The 12638-nt window shown below is 43.6% G+C and overlaps 1 protein-coding gene across 9 annotated transcripts in view; it reads right to left on the reverse strand.

Moving 5' to 3' along the window:
• Positions 1-12638, reverse strand: part of LOC106586439 (unconventional myosin-Ib) — a 142682-nt gene that overhangs the window by 104750 nt on the left and 25294 nt on the right. For all 9 annotated transcript variants that reach the window (XM_045707713.1, XM_045707708.1, XM_045707714.1 and 6 more), the window contains one exon: positions 6108-6223. In XM_045707713.1, coding sequence (XP_045563669.1) covers positions 6108-6223 — 116 coding nt within the window. The remainder of the gene's footprint in view (positions 1-6107; positions 6224-12638) is intronic.

Genomic DNA, 12638 nt, shown 5'->3' on the forward strand with positions numbered 1-12638 from the left:
TCTCTCCCCATCTAAGAGCTCTGTTTCTGTGCCATGATGGGCAAAACAGATGCCCTGGATCAGCTCCAGATCCAATAGCAATGTGGGCCCTGGGCTAGGAAGGCTGATGTCAGCATTAGAGAGGAGAGGAAGCAGAGCACTTCTTTTAAACAAGAGTGATGAAGCTAGTGGAAGAGAAACTGCAGGTGAGAGAAAGACTGAACAGAGCAGCAGTGGGTCTGGAGACCGAGAGAGAATGGAAAACATCCTTTAAGGAAGGAGATTGCCAAAAGAAACAGCTGAACACATCTGCCCTGTTTGACTGTCCTGCTGTCTGCTGAGTCACCACATGTGAAGAGAAAGAGGGGGTTCTGGAACAGGAGCAGGCCCTTTGAAGCATAAGCTCTAGTATAAATAAAATACCCTTTCATTTGTCTGGCGGTCTTTCTGTGAGGAGCCTGTCGGTGCTGGAACAGCTAAGGGATCTCCCCTACTCCCTCCTCTTTCTTTCACCCTCCCTCCCTCTTTCTTTCTTTCGCCCTCCACCCATGGAGTGCCTGCTCCAGCCCAGGGATACGGCAGGCAGGGAAGCAAATTGACGAGTGTTGGCCTTTGTTTTACCGCGTCAGAGCAGCAGGACCAGAAGGGTGCCTACTTTGTTTTACTGTGACAAAGCAGCAGGACCAGCATGGCACCTACTTTGTTTTACTGTGGCAAAGCAGCAGGACCAGCAGGGCACCTACTTTGTTTTACTGTGGCAGAGCAGCAGCACCAGCAGGGCACCTACTTTGTTTTACTGTGGCAGAGCAGCAGCACCAGCAGGGCACCTACTTTGTTTTACTGTGGCAGAGCAGCAGGACCAGCAGGGCACCACATATCCTGAGGCTGCATTTATTGTAGCCGGGGATTTTAACAAGGCTAATCTGAAAACAAGGCTCACAAAATTCTATCAGCATATCGGTTGTGCTACCAGGGCAGGTAAAACCCTGGATCATTGTTATTCTAACTTCCGCGACGCATATAAGGCCCTCCCCCGCCCTCCCTTTGGAAAAGCTGACCACGACTCCATTTTGTTGCTCCCAGCCTATAGACAGAAACTAAAACAGGAAGCTCCCGCCCTCAGGTCTGTTCAACGCTGGTCCGACCAATCGGATTCCACGCTTCAAGATGGCTTCGATCACGTGGACTGGGATATGTTCCGCACTGCTGCGAACAACCACATTGACGAATACGCTGACTCGGTGCGCGAGTTCATTAAACCTGTTGAGGACAGACGTTCCGCTAGCGGAACCCCGTTCCGCCTGCGGAACCCCTAGCCAACAGCATCGCACGGCACGAAATACAAAACAAACTAAATTACCACAACTCCATTTTCTCAAACAATCAACTATTTTACACCATTTTAAAGATAACTCTCATTAATCTAACCACATTGTCCGATTTCAAAAAGGCTTTACAGCGAAAGCAAAACATTAGATTATGTTAGGAGAGTACATAGACAAATAATTGTATTTATTTATTTCACCTTTATTTAACCAGGTAGGCAAGTTGAGAACAAGTTCTCATTTACAATTGCGACCTGGCCAAGATAAAGCAAAGCAGTTCGACAACATACAAAAACAGAGTTACACATGGAGTAAAACAACATACAATCAATGATAAAGTAGAAAAAAATAAGACTAAATACAATGTGAGCAAATGATATGAGATAAGGGAGGTAAAGGCAAAAAAGGCCATGGTGGCAGAGTAAATAAAGTATAGCAAGTAAAACACTGAAATGGTAGATTTGTTATTTGAAGAAAGTTCAAAGTTAAAATATGAATAATATGGTGCAAAAGGAGCAAAATAAATAAAGTAGGGAAGAGGTAGTAGTTTGGGCTAAATTATAGATGGGCTATGTACAGGTGCAGTGATCTGGGAGCTGCTCTGATAGCTGGTGCTTAAAGATAGTGAGGGAGATAAGATAAGGGAGATAATCACACAGCCATTTTCCAAGCAAGCATATAATGTCACATAAACCCAAACCACAGCTAAATGCAGCACTAACCTTTGATGATCTTCATCAGATGACACTCCTAGGACATTATGTTATACAATACATGCATGTTTTGTTCAATCAATTTCATATTTATATCAAAAACAAGCTTTTTACATTAGCATGTGATGTTCAGAACTAGAATACCCACTGAAAACTTACGGTGAATTTAATACCCACCGAAAACTTACGGTGAATTAAATTACTCATGATAAACGTTCACAAAATACATAAATTATTTTAAGAATTATAGATACAGAACTCCTTTATGCAATCGCAGTGTCAGATTTTAAAATAGCTTTTCGGCGAAAGCACATTTTGCAATATTCTGAGTACATAGCTCGGCCATCACGGCTAGCTATTTTGACACCCACCAAGTTTGGGGCTCACTAAACTCAGAATTACTATTAGAAAAATTGGATTACCTTTGCTGTTCTTCGTCAGACTGTACTCCCAGGACTTCTACTTCAACAACAAATGTTGTTTTGGTTCTAAATAATCCATAGTTATATTCAAATAGCTCAGTTTTGTTCGTGCATTCAGGTCACTATCCGAGCGCATTTCGTGACAAAAAGCATGTCAAACGCTGTTTAAAATAAAACATTTTATGCTATTTTTCTCATAAAATAGCGATAATATTCCAACCGGGCAACGTTGTATTCATTCAAAGGCTGAAAGAAAAAAATGGAGTAGTCTCGTGACTGCGCATCTCCAGTCTCACTGTCCCCAGGCTGACCACTTACAAATTCTGCTGCTGTTCTTCGCCCAGAGACAGCAGACACCCCATTTCACTTTCTGGCGGCTTTAGAGAGCCTTAGAAAATGTCACGTTACAGCACAGATGCTGTATTTTCGATAGAGATGCAACAGAAGGACAACAAATCGTCAGACAGGGCACTTCCTGTATGGAATCTTCTCAGGTTTTGGCCTGCCATACGAGTTCTGTTATACTCACAGACACCATTCAAACAGTTTTAGAAACTTTAGAGTGTTATCTATACAAATCTACTAATAATATGCATATTCTAGTTTCTGGGCAGGAGTAGTAACCAGATTAAATCGGGTACGTTTTTTATCCAGCTGTGAAAATACTGCCACCTATCCCAAAGAAGTTAATAAGTGCATCGGTGATGTCGTACCAACAGCGTCTATTAAAACATTCCCCAACCAGAAACCATGGATTGATGGCAGCATTCGCGCAAAACTGAATGTGCGAACCACTGCTTTTAATCAGGGCAAAGTGACCGGAAACATGACCAAATATAAACAGTGTAGCTATTCCCTCCGCAAGGCAATCAAACAAGCTAAGCGTCAGTACAAAGACAAAGTGGAGTCACAATTCAACGGCTCAGACACGAGAGGTATGTGGCAGGGTCTACAGTCAATCACGGACTACAAAAGAAAAATCAGCCCCGTCGCGGATCACGATGCCTTGCTCCCAGACAGACTAAACAAGTTTGTTGCTCGCTTTGAGGACAATACAGTGCCACTGACACGGCCCGATACCAAAACCTGTGGACTCTCCTTCACTGCTGCCAACGTGAGTAAAACATTTAAACGTGTTAACCCTCGCAAGGCTGCAGGCCCAGACAGCATCCCCGGCCGTGTCCTCAGAGCATGCGCAGACCAGCTGGCTGGTGTGTTTACAGACATATTCAATCAACCCTTATCCCAGTCTGCTGTTCCCACATGCTTCAAGAGGGACACCATTGTTCCTGTTCCCAAGAAAGCTAAGGTAAATGAGCTAAATGACTATCGCCCCGTAGCACTCACTTCCGTCGTCATGAAGTGCTTTGAGAGACTAGTCAAGGACCATATCACCTCCACCCTACCTGACACCCTAGACCCACTCCAATTTGCTTACCGACCCAATAGGTCCATAGACGATGCAATCGCCATCACACTGCACACTGCCCTAACCCATCTGGACAAGAGGAATACCTATGTGAGAATGCTGTTCATCGATTACAGCTCAGCATTTAACACCATAGTACCCTCCAAACTCGTCATTAAGCTCGAGACCCTGGGTCTCGACCCCGCCCTGTGCAACTGGGTCCTGGACTTCCTGATGGGCCGCCCCCAGGTGGTGAGGGTAGGTAACATCTCCACCCCGCTGATCCTCAACACTGGGTCCCCACAAGGGTGCGTTCTCAGCCCTCTTCTGTACTCCCTGTTCACCCACGACTGCGTGGCCATGCACGCCTCCAACTCAATCATCAAGTTTGCAGACGACACTACAGTGGTAGGCTTGATTACCAACAACGACGAGACGGTCAATAGTAAATATAGTAAATCTGAGTTTGGTGAGTGCCAAACTTGGTGGGTGTCAAAATAGCTAGGCCGTGATGGTGAGCTATCTACTCAGAATATTGCTAAATGTGCTTTTGCCGAAAAGCTATTTTAAAATCGGACACTGCGATTGCATAAAGGAGTTCTGTATCTATAATTCTTAAAATAATTATGTTTTTTGTGAACGTTTATCGTGAGTAATTTAGTAAATTCACCGGAAGTTTGCGGTGGGTATGCTAGTTCTGAACGTCACATGCTAATGTAAAAAGCTGGTTTTTGATATAAATATGAACTTGATTGAACAAAACATGCATGTATTGTATAACATAATGTCCTAGGAGTGTCATCTGATGAAGATCATCAAAGATTAGTGCTGCATTTAGCTGTGGTTTTGGTTTTTGTGACATTATATGCTAGCTTGAAAAATGGGTGTCTGATTATTTCTGGCTGTGTACTCTGCTGACATAATCTAATGTTTTGCTTTCGTTGTAAAGCCTTTTTGAAATCGGACAGTGTGGTTAGATTAACGAGAGTCTTGTCTTTAAAATGGTGTAAAATAGTCATATGTTTGAGAAATTGAAGTAATAGCATTTCTAAAGGCATTTGAATATCGCGCCACGGGATTCCACTGGCTGTTGAGTAGGTGGGACGATTTCGTCCCACATACCCTAGAGAGGCTAAACAGCCATCACTAACATTTAGTGGCTGCTGCCAACATACTGACTCAACTCCAGCCACTTTAATAATGGGAAAATTGATTAAATCAATTTATCACTTGCCACTTTATATTATTTATATTAGATAATGTTTACATAACCTACATTATTCATCTCATATGTATATACTGAACGCCATACCATCTACTGCATCTTGATGTAATTAGATGTATCACTAGCCACTTTAAACAATGCCACTTTATATAATGTTTTCATAACCTACATTCCTCATCTCATATGTATATACAGTACTCTATACCATCTACTGCATCTTGATGTAATGTATCACTAGCCACCTTAAACAATGCTGCTTTATATAATACTCATATCATATGTATATACTGTACTTTACACTTCTGTGTACAAGGTAGTTGTTGTGGAATTGGTAGAGCACTTGTTAGATATTACTGCATGGTCGGAACTAGAAGCACAAGCATTTCGCTACACTTGCATTAACACCTGCTAACCATGCGTATGTGAGAAATAAATTTGATTTGATTTTTTTACTGTGGCAGAGCAGTAGGACCAGCAGGGCACCTACTTTGTTATACTGTGGCAGAGCTGTGCAGCAGGGCCTCTGGGCTGGCTCTGGCACTGCTGTGGAGGGACAGGCAGATGGCCACCTGCTGGAGGGGTTCTGAGAGGAGGCCCCTCACTACCTAACTGTCTGTACCCCAAAACAAGGTCTAGTGTGTGGGACAGAGCACAGCACGTCCTCCATCTCATTACTGGTTCATTTGGTTGAACTGTTGTTAAACCATACTGGTCCTTGGAAATCACAATGGGAACAGTAAACTGAACAGTGAACTCAAAAGGAGGCAAAACAAAAACCTCTCCGCCAACCTACTGGCCGAGATGTGCATTGTCTGTTGGGCTCAAATGGTTCTGTGTGCGTCAATCAATGCCGTTCACTTGTGTGTTTGACATTTTGCCTGAAACATCAGGCATTTATAAACAGGGGCTTTGTTGCCCGTGGCCTCAACTTGGACAAAAAGGCGCATCCTACACAACAACATGCCAGCAGTGGGGTGGAGGTAGACGGCTCTACACCAAGATAGGGTGGAGGAAGGACCTAGACAAGGCACTCACATGTGTGGGCTGAGCTCGTAGAAGTTCCTGTTGCGATACTCCTCCACCTTCTGTGGTGTGTAGATGGGGAGAGACCTATAGGGGTTCATGGAGATCACCACACTGCCGATGTAGGTCTGCAGAGAGAGGGAACAAGACACCAGGGTATGATTATTAGACATTAGATATCACTACGCTGCCTATGTAGGTCTGCAGAGAGAGAGCGCGATAAAGAGTGGAGTGAGAGACATCAGGGTGTGATGGATTAACTAGTGTTCAGAGAATTTCTCTCAGGTAAGGCATACTGCTATGGTGTCTGAAAGTGGTCTTGCTCAGCCCTGCTCTCAGGGAAGCACTGAGGTGAGATGAGTTTCATTTTTGCATCCTCAGCTCTTCCCAGCTGGGAATTCTATCCTGCTGCATTGTTCAGGCATGCGGGAGCTAGAAAGGAGTGGAAAGAGCATCAGCACGGGAGACTTAAAAACAAAGGAAAAAGGTCTGGAATCCCGGGATGCGGCTTCTCCCGTGACACCCATATCAGAGGGGAGTCTGGTAGATAGAGGAATGTAGGGGTGGTGGGCACGAGAAGAGGGGGGTTTGGGTGAGACTACATCTCCAAATGGTGATGGCTGATATTAAAGGCACTGGACTCAAGTCATTGAAACAGATTTTGTCGGAAAGAAATGGGTCAGCTTGATGCAGCCGGGTCATTCTTTTAGCACATTCTCTATGTACAGTACATCTTATTTCTATAAATTATGATTGAGCAAAACATGAACTTATGTACTTTGTCATTGTTGCTTAGAGTATGTTATGAAAATGATACATAATAACTTCACATTTGGCATCTTTCCCTGGCTCCATTTATTACTGCAGAGTGTGAGACTGACGACAGTACGTCATTTCTGAAAGAATCAGTCACACTGTAAACCGTACATTGAGATAGAAGAGGACCGCGCTGCATTTTCAGGTGGTTCTAAACAACTCCTGATCCTCTCCACTCTCTCTGTTAAAATGGAAGTTCTATAACCCGCTCAGAACAGGAGAACCAGACCTTTCCAAGGAATGGACAAGACAAATGGAGTGCTCAGAATAAAAGCAGGGTCACTGCTAAACGACCAAGTGTGTTCAGGGCCATTAAGGCAAAGTTAAGGCTGACGCGACAATGGCCCTTTTTAACAGGAAAAGCACGCAAGTACACGCACTCCCATGCTCTCTCTCAGCCTCCCATAATGAGTGCATGTACACTCCCTTCTCCCCCTGAATACCTCAGATAATTGTGGTACAACGGGACTGGAGGGATATACAGTAGAGAACATTATCAGGACTTAAGAGAAGGGAATGCTTAGTGTAAAAAATGATGTTCTCCCTCAGCAAGTGTTAAACTGGCTTTAGCCATAACTGAGTTATAACTGAGTTATAGAATTTAATATATTCTCAATGTATTTGACACTCACATTATGCTTTAATGTTTTATGGCAAAGAAAACAGGGGCTTTCCAACCACAGGGACAGTTGACCCTAACTGAACACCAGTCAATAATAATAGTAACCAGATCACTGTTAGTCCCATTATATAAGTGTGTTGTCGTGATCTCCCATAAAAAAAAAGGGCAACTTCAAAAACGAGTTCTTTCAAGGATGAAAGTTAAGCAGTGCTGAGTAAATTGCAGAGAAAGGGGAAATGTCTTCTTGCAGGACTTGGTAATTACAAGTTCCAAACTGTAAAAGAAAATACTTTGCTTCCTCATTCCAAGCTAAGCATTATAATCCAGACATCACAGTCTAACAACATTCCCATTAGATCTAAGCTAAAACAGCAAGACCTTTTCAAGGGAATATGTAGAGTCAACACAGACGAAATGTCATGCCTAAACTGACATTTAAACGCGTGTTTGACTTGGCTCATCAAAATAAATGGACGACATCAGAAGGGGAGCGGTCGTAGGATCAAAAAAAAGGGTTGGCACTCATAGAAATCAGATATTTCGCGCAGGAATCAAATATTCTCTTCTAAATCTCAGATAAATACAACCATTGAGGTTGATGTTGTGGGCAGGGTGTCATGTACAACCGGTAAGGAACGAAAAGACCCAGTAAGATTCACCTCATGAATGAAAACAACTGACACCATATCAAGTACTAGGGACACTCACCTAACAGGCCTGTGGAGATTAGTAGCTAAATGTTGGCTGCAGCCAGTCATCTTTTTAAACCACTCCTGGTCAGTGGAGGTGGAAGACCCCACCCAAATGTTATTATTACTGTACTACTTTTATCACTATGGGGTAGAGCAGAGATGATAAAGACTATTATAAACTGGTTGGTTAAAACCCTGATTGGCTGACAGCATACCACGGGTATGACAAATGTTATTTTTACAGCTCTAATTACTTTGGTAACCACTTTATAGTAGCAATAAGGCACCTCAGGGGTTTATGGTATATGGCCAATATACCACGGCTAAGGGCTGTATCCAGGCACTCTGATGCGTCGTTCATAAGAACAGGCCTTAGCCGTGGTATATTGGCTATATTCCACACCCCCTCGTGCCTTATTGCTTAAACATCCTCCCTAGACCATCGTTCCTTATCTCAGCTATACCACTTCAGTTTCCTCAGTACTGGTTTACAGAGAGCCGTAGCTTACTTTCTGGCTTGTTGTGGAAAGATAAGAAACCAAGAATGAACCACAAACTGTCCATGTCAAGAAGCAAGGGTGGATTAGGTGTTCCTGAGTATTTGTATTACTTGTCTTATAATGCAAGATACCAATTGTCATGGGGTTATAAACATGAAGGAATAGTAGGCCGCTGGGAGTGGCTAGAGGAAAACATTCTAACAGAACATAGCAATTTGATCTCCATATAATCATTATGGTATTAGCTCAAGTTCCACTGGAAAATAGATAATCCACTACTTGAGTTTTCATGTGAAGTGGCAAAGATACGTCATAAAAGGTTATCAATGGAGCATCTCTCCCTTCATGTCCAATATGGAACAACTCCTTGTTTACGGCAGAGAGAAAGACATTGGTTAATATTACCTGCCAACACCAAAACATCAGTCAGGTGGAGCAGGTAGTAAGGGGTGGTGATATCAAACCAATTAAAGAGTTGATAGCAGAGTTTGGCCTGAATTATATACAATTTCTACCCTATTTACAGATCAAATTAATAATACAATTTATTTCTCAAAGGGTATTGATGTGGGATCTAAAAGTGTGATGGACAACAAACAGAGGGGCAGGGCTGCTATAATGGGAAGGGAACGGTTTCCGCCTTCGACAAGCTTGTTGGCCTCTCCTCCCCAAACAACATCCTTACTCAGTTACGTTGGGAACAGGACTTGGGTGCATCTCTGACCGCAGTACAGTGGGATGCAATATCGAAAAACACAACATCGATATCCCAAATGTGTAAGGTATCAAATTAATCAAATTAAAGGTTTTGCATATTACACCTCACAGGTTGAAAAAAATTAATCAAAGCCTTTCAGATCTGGGCTGTTATGGCTGCGGTGGGGTTAGTACAGTAATGCATCTGTTACGGAAATGTCCAGCTGCTAAAACATTTTGGACCGAGGTAGATATGTTGTCTGGAATTTTGAATGCATGTATCCCACATTGTCCTGTGTGCCTGTCAGGAAGTAGGGTGAACAATATCCAACCTAGAACGACGCAACAAATCATTGCATTGGCCTTCCTGCCAGTCAAACGAACAATACTTAGGAATTGGAAAGAGTGTAAACCACAGTGCTTCAGCATGGACATTTGGTTAAGGAAATTAATGGATTTATTGACTATGGAACAAGCAGCATCGGGCCTCCAGGACTATGACAATGGTATCGGGGACATTATAGGAACATATGTAAATCAAAAAGCATAGCCTAGTATATTATATGTATGTGAATGGCGTTGAGCTTTACACCAGTCCAGCCGACGCTTGGCATTGCGCATGGTGATCTTAGGCTTGTCAGACAGGGCCACAGTGTCTCCCGACCCCTCCTGTCTCAGCCTCCAGTATTTATTCTGCAAAGTTTGTGTTGGGGGGCTAGGGTCAGTCTGTTATATCTGGAGTATTTCTCCTGTCTTGTCCTGTGTGAATTCTCTCCCTCTCCTTGGACCATGCCTCAGGACTACCTGATGACTCCTTGCTGTCCCCAGTCCACCTGGTCGTGCTGCTGCTCCAGTTTCAACTGTTCTGCCTGCGGCTATGGAACCCTGACCTGTTCACCGGATGTGCTACCTTGTCCCAGACCTGCTGTTTTCAACTCTCTAGAGACAGCATCAGCGGTAGAGATACTCTGAATGATCGGCTATGAAAAGCCAACTGACCTTTACTCCTGAGGTGCTGACCTGTTGCACCCTCTACAGCCACTGTGATTACTATTATTTGACCATGCTGGTCATCTATGAACATCTTGGCCATGTTCTGTTATAATCTCCACCCGGCACAGCCAGAAGAGGACTGGCCACCCCTCATAGCCAGGTTCCTCTAGGTTTCTTCCTAGGTTCCGGCCTTTCTAGGGAGTTTTTCCCCTAGCCACCGTGCTTCTACCCAGTTATTGCATGCCGTTTGGGGTTTTAGGCTGGGTTTCTGTACAGCACTTTGTGACATCAGCTGATGTAAGAAGGGCTTTATAAATATATTTGATTGATTGTGTGCGGCTGCTCGGCCATGGAAACCCATTTCATGAAGGTCCCGACAAACAATTCTTGTGCTGGTGTTTCCAGAGGAAGTTCGGAACTCGGTAGTGCCTGTTGCAACTGAGGACAGATGATTTTTACGAGTTACACGCTTCAGTACTCGCCGGTCCCGTTCTGTGAGCTTGTGTGGCCTACCACTTCGCGGCTGAGCTGTTGTCGCTCCTAGATGTTTCCACTTCACAATAACAACACTTACAGTTGACCAGGGTAGCTCTAGCAGGGCCGAAATTTGACCAACTGCCTTGTTGTGTTGGAAAGGTGGCCTATGACGGTGCCACGTTGAAAGTCACTGAGCTCTTCAGTAAGGCATTCTACTGCCAATGTTCTATGGAGATTGCATGGATGTATGCTCAATTTTATACACCTGTCAGCAATTGGTGTGGCTGAAATCCACTAATTTGAAGGGATGCCCACATACTTTTGTGTATGTGTGTATATTACTGTTGAGGAAAAACTCATTTTCCAGTTGTACACAAGATATTGCCAGGAAGTTCCCTCTCAGGATAAAGCCAGAGTAACGTATTTACAAGTTGCACAGTCTTTAAATACTTCATCTACACAAAGAGCTGTTTACCCCTCAAAAGGAAGGTAAGCTTACAGAAGAGATACGTGGTAATTGGCTTTACTTCATTAACAGAATTGTACAAACAAGAACAGGTTCTGACCAATTCTCACAGCCTATGTGTCTAAGATAGGGGCGTGATAAGACCTTTAAAGAACAAACAGAGGAAACTCGATTTCTGCCTGGCTTTTAGTGCCCTAAAGTTAATGAGTCAGTCACAAATCACCCCTCTGTGCGGTATGTAAAGAGGTTACTGGACAGAGTGGAAAATTACCAGTTGAATAGTATGATTCAACTCAAGCATTTATACAGCACTAGACTTCAACAAAACCAGCAGACTGACTTAGACCAACCATATGCTTTAGCCCCCCCCCCATGTTACTGACTGTTTCCATTCAGTGCTCAGCTGTTGCACTGCTGGAAATCACATCTTTGTTGAGAGTCAATCAATCAAATTGTTGCAGATCTAGTCTGAATCTTGTCACATTAATCCAGATGAGTAGCTGCAATACATTTTCTTTTGGTAGGCCTATATCTTGGACCTACTTTCTGCAACGCATGGGTCACCACATGCACTGAGCAGTTCTGAGTTTACTGTTCTTGACAGAGAAATTTGAGGGCAGCTTAGATGTCACAAACAACTCATATAAACACAGGAAGCGATATGAACTTAACTAAAATATCACGAAGCTGAGGGAGCCAGCCAATCATAGTTGAGCGTGGTGACATCAATCTCTGGGCTCTGACTTGGCTCTGTCCTAGTCAGCAGCGAGGAGAGAACCAGAGCCATAATCATAGAGGCTGATGTCTGGAGACGCCAACTCACAGATAGGCAGGGGTTCCTGGGAGAAGTCAGGGAGCAGAGCCATGAGACAGAGCCCTCATCCAGCCTCTCTGTTCCAGACCTGGGTTCAAATATTATTCGGAATAATTTCAAATATGTTATATATGCTTTATTGAGCTTGCCTGTCTTAACGGACCAATAGAGTAGTGCCAAAATGGCACACCCTGCCAATCTTGCACTCAAGGCAGGCATGCGCAATCACTCAAAGTATTTGAAATATTTCAAATAGTATTGGAACACAGGTCTGCTCCATTCATCCCCCCCCCCCCAAGGGAAGCGGCAGCAGCCAGTAGAATCTCCTCATCCCTGGAGATCTGAATGTTCTGCCTCATTTGAGACATCTACATTCTTCAGTGATGTGACTTATTGATTGGTCAACTCAGGGCTTTGTGGTGAGGTTGCTGTATCTGTGCTGCTGTTTTTGAGGCCAGGGCTAAAAT

Source organism: Salmo salar, chromosome ssa25, assembly GCF_905237065.1.
Source record: "Salmo salar chromosome ssa25, Ssal_v3.1, whole genome shotgun sequence".
Taxonomy (NCBI): domain Eukaryota; kingdom Metazoa; phylum Chordata; class Actinopteri; order Salmoniformes; family Salmonidae; genus Salmo; species Salmo salar.